Source organism: Mizuhopecten yessoensis, unplaced genomic scaffold (assembly GCF_002113885.1).
Source record: "Mizuhopecten yessoensis strain PY_sf001 unplaced genomic scaffold, ASM211388v2 scaffold716325, whole genome shotgun sequence".
In the NCBI taxonomy this organism is placed as follows: Eukaryota; Metazoa; Mollusca; class Bivalvia; order Pectinida; family Pectinidae; genus Mizuhopecten; species Mizuhopecten yessoensis.
In genome coordinates, this window is record NW_018480060.1 from 486,510 (window position 1) to 508,628 (window position 22,119).

A 22,119-nucleotide genomic window follows, 5' to 3' on the forward strand; every position below is an offset into this window, starting at 1 on the left:
GAGAGTGTCTTACCAAACACTTATTGTAGTGAGAGTATCTTACCAAACACTTATTGTAGTGAGAGTGTCTTACCAAACACTTATTGTAGTGAGAGTGTCTTACCAAACACTTATTGTAGTGAGAGTGTCTTACCAAACACTTATTGTAGTGAGAGTATCTTATTTAACACTTACTGTAGTGAGAGTGACTTACCAAACACTTATTGTAGTGAAAGCGTTCTAGCAAACAATTGTTGTAAGGATAGAGCACAGTAAGACATTTTTGTAAGAGAAGACAAAGCTCTGTATGCATTGTTTACTTATTATTAAAGCCCTCCCCAAAAGGTCATTGTAGGGAGGGCTTTAATTATTAGCAAACCATGAATATGAAATTTTGTTTAGTTTTGAAAAAATATCTTTCTGAAGAAGGGCCATCGTATCAATTTCTTAATGATTGATTGTTAAAGGATGAGACAATGATGTAGTGATATTATATATTAAACATGTAAAATATTTGTTCCTAATTTCTTTCTCAAACATTAGACATCCAGAAACAATAAAGAATGGGGGGAACCCCTCCTCCCCCCATTTCTCCTGTCAGTGGTGTCATTGGATGTCCATCAGTTTAATTAGTGTTGGACATTTTACCAGTAACATAATACTGTCCTCCTATACAAACATGAGAGGTCAGTTTCATTCAGATGGCTTTAATTTCCATATCCTATTGTGATCAAACAATGGAATGAATTTGATTTTTTTCCATAGATTCCTTTGAGATCAGTCAAAACGTCACCCTTCTATTGGCCCTGTGTTTTGTCCTCCTGCTTTTACTTGCCTTTAATGTGTAGCTGCTGCGAGACTTTTTGGGCGAAATTTGGAAGAAATATGACAAGGGGGTAATTTCATGAAGACATGATATAAAAAATGGGATGATATCCAATTAGGGAACTAACAAAGGAAAATGATTTGATTGTGTTAGGACGATGTTGTGTATAATCCTGTAACATCTTATAACATGTCATCTTCCTCACTCAGCCTCGTAAATCAGCAGCACGAATTACAGGGGACATCAGATATTTCACCGTGTCACTTTAACGCAGTATAAAGATGAAAACTATGGAAAGGAACATGATTTTTGTCATAAAACCTAATTATGGGTGTTAGACCATAGACTGATCTCTGTCTGGTGCCGTTGTCGTGACATTGACCCATTTATAGTTTGCAAGATCAGGTTAATGATTCAGCTTCATATCATGTTAAGATCTAGTCTCCTAAAAAACTCCAAATCTTTATAAAAAAACCCATACAATTACTGCAGATATTGGAGAATTTGATGATTGACCAATAATGTGACAAAAAAAAAAAGATAATTTTCTTAATTTATTCTTGATTTAAGTTTTTTATTGGTGGTATTTTGAATCTGGAAGCTAACCAGGCTTGTTAGTTCCGTGATAAGGTCAATGGTTGACCTGGTCATTCAACTCCCCCTCATTTGTACCTACTGTACTTTACATATTTCTTAGGTCAACAGATTCTGGGGGGGAGTCAACTTTCCTTTGGTAATCACTCAAGCTAAAATGTGGAAATCTTTTGAAATGAAACTTTCACAGCTTAGGTTTTGCCTGGCATGTGATTTCATTTCACGGTTGCCAAGCACCTAAAGGAGGGAGTGGATTTTGAGGGATAGGAGGGTATGTTTACACCTAAACGAGTGTGTTTCTATTGCTTCTAATTGTTGACTTTTTTGTCTAATTATCTCGTAATCGTCTGTTTAAATCAGATTCAGATTCTGAGATGATTGCGTTCTGTATCTCAGCCGTCACCTTATCTTACTCGTATCAAGTTCTTAGATTACAAATATATTTATCTGTTTGGAAGTTTGAGAGTGGGTGAGTATTTTTCATGGATTATGAATAAGTGGGTGTTTAAATTAACTCTAGGTTACAGCCGGTTCTGATTGGTGACCCAACCCTTTCAAAGACGAGGAGAGAGGCTTATATGGAACGGAAATGTCACCTATGGGCTGTGTACTGTAGCTATATTTTATTTGGACAGAGGTTGTATCACTACTGCTGATTGTCATATTTTCAAATCTTGCTGAATTGAAAATTCAGTCTTAGACTGTATATATCCAAACAATACATTATAATTATAATTTAACAAAATGTGAAATATTCACATTTGTAAGAAAATAGAAATTTAAGTGAAACGCATGCTTACATTTTTGACTATCGCAAAAGAATAATTCCTGAAATTGCAAGCTTCATACTGATGAGGAAAATGGAACCCAACTTGCCTCTAATGTCATCTCAGAGTTTTACCATTGATTATCTCTGTCTAGGCTGTTTGATGGGTCTTAAATCAAGGAATAACCCAGTAATCCCAAAATATTCTTATTGACAAGCCATGAAGATAAAACAAATCATTGGACTGTTTCTCATTTTATCAGGACAGAAAACATGGAAAATAATTTGAAACCCTAACTCTTCTGACATTTTCAGTGCTGTAAATTTGATTTGTTAGAATGGATATAATGTTTTACCATCTTATCATGGAAATTATTTGTACTCAACAAGACAAGAATTGATCCATCCTTTCAATAGCCACAGAGAAAAACTTCAGCTTCAAGAGTTAGTTGAAATACAAGCCGGTCACCAAATGTGATTTCCAGTTATATTCAGCCATGTCAGATTTATTTTGTATTCTAAATATTTAGCCATTTTCAAGTTTGTTTTAATTCATCCTGACTTTGCATTAGAATGAGACAGAGCACATCTCTTGTCTCCTTTCCTTTAAGTAACTCAATACAATTTACAGTAACACGCAGCCTAGTAAGTCTACAGTAACACAGCCTAGTAAGTCTACAGTAACACAGCCTATTAAGTCTACAGTAACACAGCCTTATAAGTCTACAGTAACACAGCCTAATAAGTCTACAGTAACACAGCCTAGTAAGTCTACAATAACACAGCCTAGTACGGCTACAGTAACACAGCCTAGTAAGTCTACAGTAACACAGCCTAATATGTCTACAGTAACACAGCCTAGTAAGTCTACAGTAACACAGCCGAGTAAGTATACAGTAACACAGCCTACTAAGTCTACAGTAACACAGCCTAGTAAGTCTACAGGAACACAGCCTAGTAAGACTACAGTAACACAGCCTATTAAGTCTACAGTAACACAGCCTTATAAGTCTACAGTAACACAGCCTAGTAAGTCTACAGTAACACAGCCGAGTAAGTATACAGTAACACAGCCTACTAAGTCTACAGTAACACAGCCTGGTAAGTCTATAGTAACACAGCCTAGTAAGTCTACAGTAACACAGCCTAGTAAGTCTATAGTAACACAGCCTAGTAAGTCTACAATAACACAGCCTAGTACGCCTACAGTAACACAGCCTAGTAAGTCTACAGTAACACAGCCTAGTAATTATAGGTATTGAATTGTCATTGTTAGTCATATCCACACCTGAAATCCTATGGTATATCAAGCATGAGTACACAGCGTTACTATGTAGCTTCTACTTTTACACCTCTTTCCACCAAAAGTCGTCAAATATTGCTTCTATCTGGAACAGGAGCGTTGAACGGTGTCGGCAGTAACACAATTTACTAATCAATTAGGTGAATTATGGCATCGGGTGTAAATACTGATGACATTTAGATGTGTGTAAGTATAGGATGATCGTTAGATGGGAGATACAGTGGCTAGGCTACTAGACATCGGCCATTGATCCTGACGAGGCGGAGTAAATAGATATAATAATGGATTAGCTGATCAAAGCTTAGACAGGCTATTCTCGGACATCAAGGGAAATTAACGAAGCTAAATTGTGTTTTCAATGCAGGTGTAAATATGTCATACCTGGTGACACCGTTGTATTGCCTGATCATGACCCTTTTATTATCTGATATAGTTTTTATTATGGCCCCAATAAAATAGGTTGAATGATGATGGTAAAAAATTCAAAATGACCTTTTGTGATTTTTATTCAATATGAACTACATTATATGAATGGTTGGGTGGGTCAGTGGATATCACACCTTTCACCAAGATGCCTGGATTCGATTCCCTGATCAGACACGAGAAGGTATCGGGTCACCTCACTTACCCACCTGACCATGTGGTTTTATTCTGGTTTCCTCCCGCACTAAGGTCCCCTGCATGCTACCATCTAGGCCAACAAGAGTAACTAATATGAATTGATAAAAATTGTTTCATATTTGTTGTAAAATTATTAAAATTTATTTTGAAAACTACATTATTTGATATATGTTATAATTTATATCACAGAATTATTTTTTATAGAATCAGAAATATTTTCAGAATTTTTTTTCTGTACCCATTCTTATTCAATGTCCATTCTCTTGATTGAAAGTGTTTTTTTGCAAGAACAAAATTGACAGTCGATATTGAATGTTGAGGGGTGCATAGAAATAAGGTTATCATCAGTTTGATGGGTCATCCCTGGTGAAGGCCATCCAAAATTAAATGGTCGTCAATCAGGACACGATGATAATTACAAGCATGTTTCATGTTGTAGATATAATATGTTTCATCTATTGTGTATATGTACGTGTTTCAGCCAAACAAATGATATCATTGTTTATTGGACAATGTGTATAGAGTACTAAGTATGTTCAGTTGACAATGAACAGAATGCTAACTTTGTTTAATTTCATTGGTTTTTAATTCATGTTTTGCTTACTTCCTAATTGTACATGCTTACTAAAAAAACCAGAATTGAAAAAGAGACAGTCAATTTCCGTGCACATTCCGATCTGTTTTTTACGTACAAACATGTACTTAGTTAGTATGCATGTAGTGTAATGCCAGTCCGTTCAGGTGTTTTACAGAAACGTGTGTCGTATGCCCCAAGACGAACATATTGTATCAATGTTTCTTAATTATAAGCTACTAGAATTACAAATAGATCTATAATTACTGGAAGGTGTTGCAAGATCCCTGGGATTGAATAGTACTGTCAAACAGAGAACTGATACAAAAATACAATAAGCTTAGAAAATCTTTTTGTCAAGTATGGTTTATAGGTATAAGCCAATTTGGGAACCCTGGAATTCTTTTGACTCACAATAAATCTGAGTCATTCTTTTTTCTCCGGAAAAGAAAGCGACAACTCTTTGGCGTCATTTCTCTTCCTGTGGCTTCCCCTTGGCATATTGAGTGCCATGCTTGTCAGCGAAACAGGAGACAGAGGATTTCAATATCGTCGCTTTAAGCATTAGGCCCTAATTTCCGAAAGGAAAAAAATCCATCACCTTTGTAATCCCAGCATATTTTCATACCAAATACGACCATGTTATTATGTTTTGGACGAAGTGGAAATAGAAATGTGTGATAGTAATAGCTCAGATTTACAATCAGGTATATCTATCAGGATTTGGTATGGTGTTGTACATTCAGGATACTATACGTTAATTATTTATTCATGTAGTAATTACATGGCTACCCCCATGTGCAGACAGTGGGGTCCCTTGGTAGATTGTCATTAGCTGCTGCAACAGTTTGTCATCCCTAGACTCATTGCTTCCTAAATTCTGTTGCCTTTATCCTATAACGTTATCGCGAAATCATTTGCAGAAATTTTGCCTTTGGGTATAGTCCACCTCGGCTGTCTTTAATTTGTTCATCTATCATGTGACTAACGCCACTACAGCAACAGGGAGCTGTGGAACTCCCAGAGAAACCCAGCTTGTTTCGGAAGAATGAGATGGTAGTTAATAGTTCGGAGATTTAATTTGGACCCAGCGGATAAAGAAAGCCTAAGAAAACATGTATTGGAATTGTGACTCATCCAGGACGATGCTAAAATGACGAAAAAGAGTGTTGAAAATGTTGCCAAGTGTTGCTGGCTGCTTAATGTCTATTATAAGTGTGTAAAATCTGTGAAATTGGCTAAATCTTTTTTGGTAATCGAGGAATTAAAGAGTTGCCCCTCCAGTCATGTTGAGCCGTCGGAGCTACAGGAGAGCTCTCTGACTCATGTAATGACCATCTCCATTTTAAAACGCATTTACTAACACCCGATAAGCAATTAGCCACTTTAATTTGTTTTTAACAAAGAAATTTAGCTTCCAATTTGGAACCTATTGCGTCTTTCATTCAAGCTTAAAAAAAGCATTTGATCATTATGTGATGGGCATAGGGGACCTCCAGTGATAGGTTATCTGCGCGTGTGATCATTTTCTCCCTCTTCTACTCCAAACATTGCAATGGCCCTGTCCCTTTGAATAAGGTCATTAAATCTTCAAGCATCTGATTTAAAGATTTTAAAGGAGAATTCACAGTTTTACCCGTTCCATTTTTGCAATTATTCTAAGATAATTTCATTTTGTTTTTAAACCTTTTAGTGGACATTTCGATGAAGACGCCCCCAAAAAATCCCGTGTAAAGCCTTCCCATAAAGATTAATTGAACAAATCTCAGACCAGCTTTGTTTCTTCTCAAAATCTCGCAGTATCAAACATTTTTACACAAACACTTTGTATCAAATACCAGATTGAAACAAAATGGATAGAAAATTAATACACGCGTTGTATTTTCAGTTTGAAAGCAGAAATATTCCCAATAAGCATCATATCAATATTTTTCTATATCTGCCTATTTTATCCTACTCTCCGTGAACTGATTTTATCCTGATTTTCTATAACAGAGATTGAATTCTTTCATGATGTGGTATTTCCAATCAAAGTACATGGAACATAAAAGCCATTTCAATAATCTTTGGTGTTTTTCTTAGGACAATATTGGATTAAGTTAAATTAGTCTGAACTGTAGTTTGAACGAGGCATAGAAATAAAAACAATTACAGGTTGATGTGCTGGCCAATTACTCGTGTCCTCACCAGCTGTGTTTCGCTGTAAAGTGGACAGTGAGAGCCGATGCATGTTATACCCAGGATTATCAATTTGACATAAAAACATTTAATTCTATGGTCTGTTACATTAGGGGAAAGAGTGCTCCTTTTATCCTGAGATGGCCGTCAATTATAAAAAGCGGTGGTTATGGCGGGTATTGTTTTCGGATCATCACGTCCCATTGTTCGGTGTGGACAAAAGGTCAGGAGGGCGAGCCGTGCCCAAGATTGCGGACTCTCAATGGTCATTGAGCATGATCACTAAGTTGACCCGATTATCAGAGGAGGGATGCATTTCTCTTTGATGTTGGCACAATAAAATGAGTCAAGTTCAGTGTTTTCATCTTGCATTGTATTAATTAGGTGAAATTGTTTCATTATCTTTTGTTGCCTTGAACATGTCGATGAGCGTGTTGTGTCCTGGGGTTTTAATGCGACAGCCTCTTCCTCACACCCGCTCCGTAACATCTGAAGTACCTCTTTTGTCCTGTTCCTGTGGCGAATCTACACCCTCGGCCATGACAGTGACAGATTCCTTAGAGGTGTAGTCAATGGGATGTAGATTGCTAACAGTGGGAAGTTTAATTATGGTGTTGTTTTTTCTGCAGACTGAAGACGATGACAACAATAACAGCCGAAAAACAGAAGATGGGTCGGAGGGCATTGTGGTGTCAAAGGTCATGGAAGGGGGGTCAGCAGAGAAGACAGGACTGCAAGTGAATGACCACATTATCAAAGTAAGTTACTCTTTTCTATTCTCTAGAAATAGCTTTTTATACAGACATGGATTTTTTCTGCAAGTGATGGATGAAAACGGGACAAAACACATCTCAATATAAAGGTCATTGCAGTGACCAGTGTACTCTAGGGCGGTTTATTGATAGGTCTGCATCACTCAGTGGTTTTGTTTACTATGACCAGAGGCAGTAGAGCACACTCTTTAATAGAGGCAGTCTGGGGCAGTGAAGCTGTCCACTACAGGCAGCTAGAGGTAGTCGCAGGATTGAAGGAACAGTTTAGAACAGCTTTTTCTTTTAAAAGAATGCAAGTGACGTATCCTGATCCAACAGCTCTGTCTGGTTTGTTTGAATTTCAAACTCGGGTATTTAGCATTACGTAAAAGTAGTCGAGAAGTATTTTCATTGGGACTGCCTAAAAATCCAAAACATACCTGCACAAGTTTTCAGTGTATGTTTGGCACCAGGACTCCATGTCTAATACCAACACATCATGACAGAGGTGCTGTCAAAGCTCTATGTAAAATTTTACACTGAAGATGGGGACACTTCAATATAAAAATGGATTTGATATACTTTTTTTACTGTATTTATCAAAGCAAACTCTCAAATCTAGTGATGTCCCTTAAATGACCTTAGCTGTTAATAGGATGTTAAACAAAACAAATTTATCCTGAAATTTGAGTGCAATATATTACAGTTACTGTATTGCTGCAGTAAACCAGATACAATCATGGTACTACTATGCCATATTTAAAATGTTGTACAAAAATACAAGGAGAGTTTTAAAAAGCTGAATGAGACGCAAAACATATAACAAAAAATTCTGACAATGTCAAGTGTCTTTCCAGACCTGTCACCCTGCTACACGACGTTCTGAAACATAAAACTGTGAATCTATAAATCTGATTAGAAACTTCAGAAGGAATTAGATTTGGCCTCAGCCCATAATGTATGCAGAATATTGGTGTGGAGTAATTGCTGATCAAGTCTGTTAATTACAAACCAGGAATGTTTGTGTGGAGACATCTTATGATTACCGTATAAACCAATCATAGCTACAGCTTTATAACAGACTTAACAAGAACCATATTCTAGCAATGCGTCACCCAATATCTTGACCGATCAGAATATTAATATTGGTCTGTTAATTTGCCCTGATTACCAGATCTAAAACTGACCATTTAAAGTAGAACTGGACCTGGTCAGTGTTTGGTCGGAGGTCAGAATTCCTAATAAGGTTTACTGTCAAACTTCCGAGGGTTGACCGCTGGGGATTTGCGAAAATCATGTGGGGTGGACGGTCAACCAAATCCCTGTCATTGTCCAGACTAATGTCCACTTGATTAGCAGTGGTCAGCAGTATGTCCACCAGGTGATTACAATCATATTAGATTCAATTTGAATTGCAGCTGATGAGAAGGAAAACAAGAGGCTTGTGAAGGGTGTGTAACTGGGTGTGTGACTCAGCCTTGTGTCCAGTCGGAGGGTCAGCTGTTTACTCCTGATTGGTCATTGTAGTTACATTAACGGCCAGAAACACCAAGTAAATAACACAGAACCAGACGTTTATTGGGAAATCATTACAAAAGGCTAGTTAGGTGTGAATTAGTAGATTTTCAATGGCCATTGGATTGTTCAGTTCTGAAGGACCCCTCTTGATGAATTGTCACCTAGAGCAGAAGGAGGGCAGGTGTCTAAACTGAAGTACGGCCGCCCGCTGCTGGGGTTAAACTTCAGTAACATAAGCACGCTTTAATGGAAAACTCGTACAAAACAGACAATTAGACGCTTTAAAGATGAGTATGACCATTGATTAGATGACCAAGGTGTAATATGGAGGTTGTCACCTTAACGATCAGAATCATATGTCCTATTGAATCTTCAGGTAGCTCTACAAACACTAATTACCTGGACAGGTGGAAATAGTTAATAACACAATTCTACTGGAGGTTTTAGATTCACTGCAAAATCTATTTATTTTAAAACAGATATTACATCTAACACCTGTTGTCTTTGTGTTAAGTGTTCTAGTAACAGTTGCTTATGTTACAGTAACAGTTGTCTGTAATGTAGGGTTCGTAAGAGAAATATTTGCAGGTGCTCTCGGTTTGTAGATAAATATTATCGAGGGCTTCACCATTTATAAACAGCATCTTGTCCTTACTGATCCTGATAGATTGAGGATATTGTGAGTTGTCTGTTATCAGGAATACACTCAACTGTAAGGCAAGCCAGAAGATACATCAATAAAGATCTGAAATCATTATCACACTACAGTCAGCGGAGGAAAAACAGCAGTGCACATAACAACGCTTGACTTTCTGATTCAATGGCAGTTCTAACTTTTTTATATAATTTAGAAGTACATGTATACCTTTTGATTTTTTTAATAAGTATTTGTTTATGTCATTGAAGTCATTGAAGTGGTGTTGTTAGGGTACGAGGGTTATCTGTAGTGTTGCTACACTATACTGACAGCTTTATGTAGGAGGGATTGAATTGTTTAAGATATTGTGGATAAACATTCAATGCTTTTCTGTGATGAGCAAAGGGCCATTTGACACATCCCAGCAAGACTCTGTCTTTGAAGTTGATTTAAAACCTTTATTTGCTCATTTCTCAAACCATTAGGTGAGGAGGTAATGGAGGACTTTACCAGTAATTTGTCACGACTTTGATGATGGGTGTTTGTTCCCGTGCAGGGAGGGAGGTCTTTATACACACCTCTCGGGCTGGGCAAGGTAATGGTGTAGCTCATTTGGCTACGCACTTAATAGCCAACTTTCTCTGTAATCTCCTCAAGAAAGATTGCATGGTGAAAAGCAACATGGTGACGATTGTACATTGGAAGTCTTCAAGCATTGTCTGAGCCCGTATTGATGGCCCTACTGATTGATACAAGATGGCAGATGGGTCGGTAATGTTCCCGATTGGCTACTTGAATGGTCAGCTAGCGGAATGGTCAGTAAGCCATGATAAATGACACTCGATCGTCTTAAACCAAAACATAACAAGCTGATCTTAGTTGGCCATGCCAACACGAAGTGGTTGAGTTCAAGTCATGACTAAAGTCATTTGATAATTCCAAGGTAATCTTTGTGTAACAGATCTGGAGGTTATTATTTTTTCAATGCCTCCGATAGGAGGCGAACCCAGGACCTCTGGTTTACTAGTCTTACGCTCTACTGAATGAGCTAAAGAGAAATTCTCCCTAGCCGAGTCAGGAGGAAGCGGCTGTTATTTTACCAGGGTGACATTTGTGTAAGAGGGGGGAAGCTACATGGCAGGTTAGAATTCCCATCCAGGTTCGGCCCCGTCTATTCTACTGTAGATGGTTGAACTGAACCTGATCAAAATCAAACAGAGATTCAGTACATATAACCAGTCTCTTTCTCATTAGACTATGCAATATCACTGTGACAGCTGTGTGACACTACATGAATTCTACAATAAGTCAATTTCATTTAATTTTCATTTTTAAACGGATATCGTCTCATCAATATACAATAGTAAGTAAAACATGTGCATGAGATACATGAAAATGAACCAAACAACCACCTGCTGCCTGAGCCTCTGTATATAGGGGTGAAATGGATGGTAAAGTTCTGTCAAAAATAGCTTCATGTAGGTATGATAGAGTAAAATATTTCTATCTAATGTTTTTACACCTATAGGTCTAGTTAGGTACAGTGTGGTGACGCATGCACAGCTGTTCCTATGTTTGACATTTTAGGGACTGTTGTGTACCTAGGAACCCTGTACTATACACACCATGCATCATCTGAACAGTCACTTCAGAATGTCATAAGATGTGCAGCGAACAGTCACTGCAGATTGCTGTGCTGGACAAAAATGTCTAAAATGTGCAGCTAAGAGTAGTAACGGAATGCTGTGTTGTACAGAATTTCTAAACTGTGCACATAATAGTTGGAATGGCATGCTTTGTTGGTTGTCGGTGGTGCTGTGGATAGCGCTTTTGCCTTTCACAAAGGTGACCAGGGTTTGATTCCTTGATCGGACGTGAAAAGGTATGGGGTCACCTGCCCGACCACGTGGGTGTTCCCTGGGTACTCCGGATTCCTACCACATTAAGACCCTACGCACACTTACATCTGGGCCAACAAGAGTGATTAATATAAGTTGAATAACTTGTTTCATAATTGTTGCAAAATAAATAAAGTTCATATTTATTTGTTGTACAAAATGTCTAACATTGTGCAGCTAAGAGTCTGGACAGAGCTGTTGTGTTGTACAGAATGTCTGAGGTTATACAGAAGGTCTAAAAATGTGGACTAGCATCGATGCAGACTGTTATACCATCGGACCTTCACACCTGTGGTGTGTTTCTGACAGAGTTTAATCATCATCAATATTTACACTTCTTCACACAGAAATGACCTTCCTGGTATGTAAAGTTGATTCCACTCCGATGAAGTATCAATATATACAACTGACATCTGTAATCAAGATTTATATCTTGGTTGACGTGATGTTTTCTCATTTAACAAAAGTGTCAAACATTTTTATGGGGACATTTACACAAAGCCTGAGGAATATTTATCTCATTTTTTGCCCCAAAAGTGAAGCCCTTCGACTCCAAGTCTAACTTACATACCTATAGGTATAACATTGATTCATGGAGAGGTCTAGCCTGCCTGGTGTACATCTTTGTTGAACAGTGTAAATTTGCATGTCAGCAAACGTTTATCTTGTTTAGAAATGAAGAGTATCCCAAACTTATCCATAAAGACGTACATAGTTCCTTTCACGACGAGACGCCTCCGAGTAGTCGTGTGGTCGCTAATTACAGGATTTATGACAGTCATATTACATTTTTGTCACCAATCATGATCTTGTCAATGGCGGGTGTCGATTCTCTCTGCCATTTGACAGATTGCCAATAGAAGGGTCAATCTTGGTCATTAGGGATTTGAATGGCTTTTGTCCAATGACTTGCAAAATTTACATAACACCCAAGATGCAATGGTAATTGTCACATTATCTACCATGCCCCCACGCCCTCTTAAATATGTTATTTGACGGTGTACGGTAAAGGTAATTAAATTTCGCTTAACAAGAAATTAAATCTACATTAATTTTGAGAAGTGTAATATTAGTTATAAGCTTAACCTAGAAAGAAAAACATTGAAAAATGAGATTCAATGAAATTTTTGTTAAACTTTTGAGTGATAATGAATTATAGCTATCGACTGGGATGATACTTGTAAAAGATGATCGAGGGTAGTACTACATAGATGGCATTCTGACATGTTGATTGAGAAATTATTTAAATATGACGTCTCTTAGTCTCTGAATTATGTCAATTAGGACATGTTAATAAGGCTTTCTACATGTAATGGTACATTGTAGAATCCAAGCTTATTTTGTTCACCAGACATGTTAAAGGGTGGTGTACAATTGAAGGTTATTTTGTGATGACATACCTTACACATTTTCAATTGTGGTTTCATTTAAAATAAAATGGACTTTTGTCTTTTTTATGAATAAAGACTAGAGGAGTGCCCCTGGAGAAACAGTATTTATTGAATGACACTCTTCAAGTGTGAAATGGGCCGAAGACAAGTAGAACTTGGTAGTAATTCACTGTTTAGTGTAAGGCGAATCTTTTTAGTGCATAAACACTCTTTATTGCCCTGTATTGATCAACAGTTTTTGATAATGGTAAACTAGTCTATTTATTGACGAAATAACCAACAGAGCACCTGTTAAAAGTGACGATTTTAAAATACCATATGACAAGTGTCACCGATTACATCAGAGAACTCAGAACATTGTCGCCTCCACCGTCAATTTAAATACAAGTCCTGGAATTTGTAAATATTGAGGTTTAGGTTGAAGAAATTGAGCGTTTCCTGCAGAGATCAAAAGTCAAGTGTGTTTTCATTCCTTTGTATTTTAATGATTTCATGGTTAGATAGGAGTTTTAGTGCAGTATAAATGTTAGGGAACAGATTTCGACTCGGTGTGTTGTAACAGTTCTGTGTACACATTGCATGTGCTGTATAGATAACACTGAAGGGGGAGCCACTGTTGTGATTACCTGTATAAGACCAGCTTGTGCATCGTAGATTCTCCAAAACGCTGAAAAGATTTCATGTTTACTTGTGATTGTACAAAGGTGATATTCTGAGCCAGCATGCGTAGGTTTGAGATAACGTTGTAAGTCGGCGACCAATTCATCGCTCTCTGTAGATATACACTCCCTCTCGGGGTCCAATTCTGTTTGATTTTCAGTCTTCAATACAATCTGTGACGCTGATGCTGCGCTAAGCATGTAATCACCTACAAATTAGATCAGCCCGGGAATTCACACTAAACATAATGTATACTGTAAATGAAATTGACTTGAACCAGTGCTTCTTATTAAAATTCAGTTATAATGTTTACTCAATAAATGAAATGTGTTGTTCAATGTTTACATACATTTAAAGGTATTTCATATCAAAGGCGGGGAATTCTAGGTAAAGTGAACACATTTGTTAATAAAGGTAGTTGTAACGATTATTAAAATAATTAAAAAAAATAAGTCAGTTTTATTCCTCAGGAATAGTGTAGAGACTGAATTCTTGTTCCTGTGCATCGGCTAATAATTACGATAAATGTCTGACTTTTGACAGGGTAAGCGTGTTCCTGTTTAAATCGATTCACAATGATCTATGGGATTAGGCAAAAGTTATTACAACACACTAGGCCCTCTCCCAAAGCTTGCATGCTTTTTGGAGGTTGAATTGAAATTAACCATTTATATTGGATAAAGAACAGTTGAAATTTGACTATATCAAAAATATCTTGTAGCAAATAATATCAAACATGTATTAAATAAATAGTATGGCCTAGGTCACAGCCATGAAAGTTAATTGCCAGAATAACTGCAATCATTCTTGCCATTGAAGGTGTAGGTATTGCTATTGGAGAAGGTGTAGGTATTGCTATTGGAGAATGTGTAGGTATTGCTATTGGAGAAGGTGTAGGTCTTGCTATTGGAGAAGGGGTAGGTATTGCTATTGGAGAAGGTGTAGGTATAGGTATTGCTATCAGAGAACGTGTAGGTATTGCTATCAGAGAAGGTGTAGGGATTGCTATCGGACAAGGTGTAGGTATTGCTATCGGAGAAGGTGTAGGGATTGCTATCGGAGAAGGGGTAGGTATTGCTATCAGAGAAGGTGTAGGAATTGCTATCGGACAAGGTGTAGGTATTGCTATCGGAGAAGGTGTAGGTATTGCTATTGGAGAAGGTGTAGATATTGCTATCAGAGAAGGGGTAGATATTGCTATCAGAGAAAGTGTAGGTATTGCTATCGGAGAAGGTGTAGGGATTGCTATCGGAGAAGGGGTAGGTATTGCTATCAGAGAAGGTGTAGGAAGGTGTAGGTATTGCTATCAGAGAAGGTGTAGGTATAGGTATTGCTTTCAGAGAAGGTGTAGGTATTGCTATCAGAGAAGGGGTAGGTATTGCTATTGGAGAAGGTGTAGGTATTGCTTTGGAGAAGGTGTAGGTATTGCTATTGAAGAAGGTGTAGGTATTGCTATCAGAGAAGGTGTAGATATTGCTATCAGAGAAAGTGTAGGTATTGCTATCGGAGAAGGTGTAGGTATTGCTATCGGAGAAGGTGTAGATATTGCTATCGGAGAAGTTGTAGATATTGCTATTGGAGAAGGTGTAGGTATTGCTATCAGAGAAGGTGTAGGTAGGGGTAGGTATTGCTATCAGAGAAGGTGTAGGTAGGGGTAGGTATTGCTATCAGAGAAGGTGTAGGAAGGTGTAGGTATTGCTATCAGAGAAGGTGTAGGAAGGTGTAGGTATTGCTATCAGAGAAGGTGTAGGTATTGATATTGGAGAAGGTGTAGATATTGCTATCAGAGAAGGTGTAGATATTGCTATCAGAGAAGGTGTAGGTATTGATATCAGAGAAGGTGTAGGTATAGGTATTGCTATCAGAGAAGGTGTAGGTATTGCTATCAGAGAAGGTGTAGGTAGGTGTAGGTATTGCTATCAGAGAAGGTGTAGGTATTGCTATCGGACAAGGTGTAGGTATTGCTATCGGAGAAGGTGTAGATATTGCTATCGGAGAAGTTGTAGATATTGCTATTGGAGAAGGTGTAGGTATTGCTATCTGAGAAGGTGTAGGTATTGCTATCTGAGAAGGTGTAGGTATTGCTATTGGAGAAGGTGTAGATATTGCTATCAGAGAAGGTGTAGGTATTGCTATCAAAGGTGTAGACATTTTTGAAGTTGATGATTTTTGGAGTACAACATGGAAGGATGAACATGTCTGTTGGAAAAGCTTGGGTATTGTTGAAGTCTGAGAGTTTTAAAGGATGCAATGGAAGACACACATTCCTGTCAGGGAATAGTAGACATTCTTGTGGTGTGTTAAACACGAAATGGCAGAACCTCGGGCTATAAATGGCGGGGGGAGATGCAATAATTGAATCTCAGACAAGAATCACGGAGGATTGACATACAGGGAACATCAAGTCAAATCCCCAAAGTGCTCTCCAGCGACACGGACGATAATCCTGGTGCCAGAGAAGCTTGAAACAAAAGCCAACCACGTTCTTCTAAATGTCACATCACAGTGTGTCTCATTATAGTACATGTGTGAATATGTTTTTCCTGATATATACACTTTGATGTTTTTGTAAATATACTGTAAAATTATCCTGATTGTGTTATTAATAGCAGTAGAGATAAGTAAAACTTAGTTCTAGGGTCAACAATAGACAAACGGCAAAACTTTAATCAGAAGTCTCAATATTTGTTTAACAGTGAGTTTATTTCAATAAGCATTTTTAGTGAGTTGATATAATTCAAAATCTAAAAGTTGTTTGATAAATTTCCTGTATGATAAATGTCAACAAAACAACAAATAGAATAAAGGTATCCGAATTTGATGTATTTCTGACCAAGACACCTATTTGCTGGAGTAAAACATTTGAAGTTAAGCCGTACGACCTAACAAAACATGTAATATAGGTAGAGTTAAACAAGCTTATAGACATCAAAGGAGGAAATTATAAAGTTATCCTAATCTGGGGACAATACACCGGCAGGATACACATCCCTGTAACAAAGAGTCCGACCTACACTTCCCTGGTCGCCTGCCTAAGGAAATGTCCACAGCCGCGCTAAGGAGCTTAACAAATATTTGGAGAGTTTAAGCAGACCTATATTTGTGTGTGTTATCAATTGGACAAAATCATATCAGATCGGTTGGCTTTGTAAAACACATTTTCAAATCACAGTTTGTTAGTTTCGCTAGCTTTGAAAAACAGAATCAAAATCTATTGAAAAAAAGGCTTTAATTGTAGTAGGTCAAAGTGAACGGTGTATTAAAATAGTTGTAAGAATTATAACAGAGAATTATAATTGTGGTATTGTCATTTCTGGCTCCCGTATAATTGGTTTTATAAAGTATTAAACAGATTACTTGTTAACAAGCAGGTGTTACGATACGTGTGATGTTAAACTCATCGTGATTAGTAGTGTGGTGGAGTACATACAGTTATAGGTATCACAGACATTACTTGTTAACAAGCAGGTGTTACGATACGTGTGATGTTAGACTCATCGTGATTAGTAGTGTGGTACATACAGTTATAGGTATCACAGACATTACTTGTTTACAAGCAGGTGTTACGTTACGTGTGATGTCAGACTCATCGTGATTAGTAGTGTGGTGGAGTACATACAGTTATAGGTATCACAGACATTACTTGTTCGTAGTCTTCTTAACTAGGTATCATAATTAACAGAGTCTCTCATTCTGAATTCAGCATTACAGCTGAAAGGGTTCTGGCTGGTTATCTTACATTACAACTAGGTATCACAATTAAGGATACCCATACCATACCAAAAACTGTAATGGTGAATTGGAAACATGTTGACTGACTTGACAAAAGCTTCGGTATATCATTTCTGAAAAGCAACTATACCTTGCAGAACTTTTTGAAAATAATTCAAAATAATATGAAGTATAAAATCGAAAAAGAAAAAGCAATGAAATCCTTTAGTGTTTGACCAACCGTGGGGCAGGGGTCCTTAAGAGAGTCTGGTTGGGAGTTTCTCTATTATGAACTGTTGACAAGAGATGGAACGAAAACCTGTCTAGTTTGAAACCCTTTTAGAGTGACCCTTTTCATATTATTATGGAACAATATATGGTACATACTTCAGTATTCTGTGCTATTGCTGTACCTAGTAGACGCTACCATATACTTCAGTATTCTGTGCTATTGCTGTGCCTAGTAGACGCTACCATATACTTCAGTATTCTGTGCTATTGTTGTACCTAGTAGACGCTACCACATACTTCAGTATTCTGTGCTATTGTTATACCTAGTAGACGCTACCATATACTTCAGTATTCTGGGCTATTGTTGTACCTAGTAGACACTACCATATACTTCAGTATTCTGTGCTATTTTTGTACCTAGTAGACGCTACCATATACTTCAGTATTGTGTGCTATTGTTGTACCTAGTAGACGCTACCATATACTTCAGTATTGTGTGCTATTGTTGTACCTAGTAGACGCTACCACATACTTCAGTATTCTGTGCTATTGTTATACCTAGTAGACGCTACCATATACTTCAGTATTCTGTGCTATTGTTGTACCTAGTAGACGCTACCATATGCTTCAGTATTCTATGCTATTGTTGTACCTAGTAGAAGCTACCATATACTTCAGTATTCTGTGCTATTGTTGTACCTAGTAGAAGATACCACTTGTTATATTGTACAACCACCTCATGAACATACTCACCTGTCATGTCAGTCTATTTCTCCTGAAATGCATGTCATGTAAGAGTGGAAAATTGTTAGTTTCCCTCCAAAATTGGTATATATATCTACTATACAAGGGACATTAAATGTATAATTATATCAATACTAATTGTACAGTATAATTATATCAATACTAATTGTACAGTATAATTATATCAATACTTATTGTACAATATAATTATATCAATACTAATTGTACAGTATAATTATATCAATACTAATTGTACAGTATAATTATATCAATACTAATTGTACAGTATAAACTGTTTACCTGCATAATTTGAATACATTTAGCCAGAAGTACATGTGTGTGTATAGTATTATGATAATTTCAGCCCCAACTAATGAGAGCTGGTTAAGTTTACCTGATAAGTTCCTTGTGCACTTCCCGTTGGAATATCTGAAATACCTGAGTTGTTTACGAAGCCAATGGGTAACAAATAAATCTATCGATACCTGTGTATTAAACGTGTAACAAGGGTCTGTTGGAGGGGTTAAGGTCCTCCAGGAGGACCCCGGTGTGATACCACCCCCCTCTAAGGTGTTTGTCTAACCTTTGGTATGTGCTTGGCTCCCAGTCCAGCTCTCCAGACCAGAAAGGTTACATGAAGATGACATGTTAAGGTATTTACCTAACTCGTGTAGGTACAAGACTTTCGACTGGATTTACCAAGTGTAAAAGGTTAGAGGTAGATATAGGTAATGGGTGGTTGATGGTACTCCTGGCTCCTACCATTGACTCTTCGTACACTAGAGGAGACCGTCCACATCGTCGTGACAATCAAAGGCCCAGGATGGCGAGACCCCAGGAGGATTTGATGTCGTCACTGTTAATAAATTCTGTTTGATCCTGGAGAGCTAGATTCCATCTTATAAGTCTTACATTATATATGAAGTATGTTTTTGTCCTGACATGACTTAGGTCATTTGACTTAATAAATGTACCAAGGTCAAAGTCAAAGAACGGTTCACATTTCGCCTCTAGGGGAGGTGTTTTACCACATTAAAATAGTTTTAAATACCAAATTTGGACTCTTATTTCAATTTTTCATCTAAATGTTGAAAAATTCCTATGAATGGATGGGTTGATTGTCCAGATTGTATCAAACTAATGCCATTACTGGATACCAAACAACAATATCCACGGGATTTGTTGACTTTTGACAGATGGAAACAGACGACATTTATAGTTTCTACTTCAAATTCTTGAATTAACTGATTTATACCTAACTGTATTCAAATAAAAGGAGATATCCGTTTGCTTCTTTTTAAAATAAATTCGACTTTAGACCAGACTGTATTTGTTTGTTTCTTCTGAGGCTCCCCTTCCGGTCCTTTCATCTTCACAGCTGTCCTTTCTTTGGATTCTAAAATATTAAAATGGCCTTACATTTTTCATTTGATCAATCTTTTTTCCGGACATGTATTTTCCTTTTATACACAGTTAACAAGAATGCTATTTATTGCGGTATTTGACAAAGAAGATAGCGTTAGAAATATCAAAATGGTGTCCACTGATGTGTCATGCACACTGATTGTTCTGAGATAAGTCGTAAATGGCTAAAAAATATTGGTAAGTAATTGGTGTTAAAAGCGTTAAATGACTGATCTAGTGATATTGATGTGAAATAATATGAGACCGATATCCCAGATTTGGATTGTCAATAGAAATAGATCACGGTTATCGTTTAATGTAGAAGCCATTTTTGATTACCGTGACAACTGTCGAGGCAGCTGGTTGGGGCGACTGTTGACGAAGGAGATTTTTTTTTTATATATGTATGTGGCATGAAACCCGACCCCCAAGGATTCAGTCCCTACCTCAGGTATCAATGACAGACAGATTGGAGGACATTTATAAGGGATTAAAGAGTCATAGATGGACTTCACCAAAACATAAATGGCTTCCAGGTGAATCTGCACACACGACCCTGACAGATTTGTGTACGCCTGTATCAGTTAACATGGTGTGGATCTTATATCAGTAACTTGTCTGAGAGGTGTGAAGGGGAGACAGCCGCTAAAGCCTTCTATAGGATCTACTGAATGTCCATCTCTTCATTTGTTATCTTTGAGTCTGGACAAGCTCACCATATGTATAACCTCACAGAGGTCATCCACGGAGGTCATCCACAGGGGGTGTCTCTCAGTATAGGTCACTGTAGGTAGATAGAATCGTTTTTGTCTGACAGAAAATATATTTTTTTTGAAATAAAAAAATATAAAAACAAAGGTCATATTTGAAGGTATTATTTATAGATAATTTTCAGTATATCTTAAAAAAGTTGTAAAAAAATAAAAGAGAACGAGGAAGACAGAACAATTCGGTGTCCAAAAAGCAGTTTGTAGTTCCATGTTGGATAGTAAAACAGTGGGGATAAAGGGATAATTTGTACCAAGGTGCACAAAAGCACTGTGTTATAGAGTTTAAGCTTGGGGACTTTATCTAAACTTCAGTAAATACACCATGCTGAGAACTCGTGTAACTTTTGTTGCCTCTGAACAACGATGTAATCTTCTACGTTTATTAAATAGTACATGTCGCCGAGGAATCATGGAAGGTGTAGAGGGAATATTATTTGAAATCAATAAAAGGATTATATTGCAATATTCTTTTCCACAGAGGATACAATCTGACTGTCTCTCTTAATCAATAAACAACTTGAAATCTGTCATTGCTGAGTGGAGGAGCCATCAGCACCACAAGACAGGAAGACGGCCACGTAAAGATTATACTGCAGATCATTGTTTACACAGGATTATCTCTAATCCGAGGTTAATCTCGTGTGCATCCGGAGAACTGTACCGCCAAAGTCACGCCACACATACACAGTAGTCTAAGGTTTAAAAGACAATTAATTAGGAGATGATGATGGCTACATAGCCATGCTCTGCCTTTATCTGGTGACTTCTAGTAAATGTCTTTATAATGAGGTTTCCTTTAAGTACTTAATGCATTGCTCTGTCTTACATTTCAGGTGGTGCTCTCATTATCACAATTTTGATGTTAAACATTTATTACAGTTGACCCTCGTTTACCTAGCCATCACTTGTCAAGTCCTACTACCCAATCAGTTATTAAGGCAAGTTTTCTTTTTCCTATCAAAATTATCGCAGCAATGCAGTCATATTAAAATTGAGCAACTTAAACTGAAAGGTGACTGAATGAGGGTGGCGGGACAAAATGACAGGACAAAAGTTTAGAATGAAGGTGATTGGACGAGGGTGGCTGGATAAAGGTGTGGGACTGACGTAGTGGCTGGATAAAGGTGTCGGACTGACGTAGTGGGTGGATAAAGGTGTCAGACTGACGTAGGGGCTGGATAAAGGTGTCGGATTGACGTAGTGGCTGGATACAGGGGTCGGGCTGACGTAGTGGCTGGGTAAAGGGTTGGGACTGACGTAGTGGCTGGGTAAAGGTGTCAGACTGACGTAGTGGCTGGATAAAGTTGTCAGACTGACGTAGTGGCTGGATACAGGGGTCGGACTGACGTAGTGGCTGGGTACAGGTGTCGGACTGACGTAGTGGCTGGAAACAGGGGTCGGACTGACGTAGTGGCTGGGTACAGGTGTCGGACTGACGTAGTGGCTGGGTGAAGGATTGGGACTGACGTAGGGGCTGGATGAATGTGTCGGATTGACGTAGTGGCTGGATAAAGGTGTCGGAGTGACGTAGTGGCGGGATAAAGGTGTCAGACTGACGTAGT

General features: G+C 37.8%; 1 protein-coding gene and 1 long non-coding RNA gene across 3 annotated transcripts in view; both read left to right on the plus strand.

Moving 5' to 3' along the window:
• The window catches only part of LOC110443089 (E3 ubiquitin-protein ligase PDZRN3-like), a 192,046-nt gene that overhangs the window by 14,597 nt on the left and 155,330 nt on the right, over window positions 1–22,119 (plus strand). For both annotated transcript variants that reach the window (XM_021487078.1, XM_021487077.1), the window contains exon 3: window positions 7,471–7,599. In XM_021487078.1, the coding sequence (XP_021342753.1) occupies window positions 7,471–7,599 (129 nt within the window). The remainder of the gene's footprint in view (window positions 1–7,470; window positions 7,600–22,119) is intronic.
• Window positions 15,083–15,872, plus strand: LOC110443090. The gene is made up of 3 exons (XR_002462075.1): window positions 15,083–15,311; window positions 15,356–15,373; window positions 15,418–15,872. It is a non-coding gene; the product is annotated as an uncharacterized LOC110443090 (long non-coding RNA).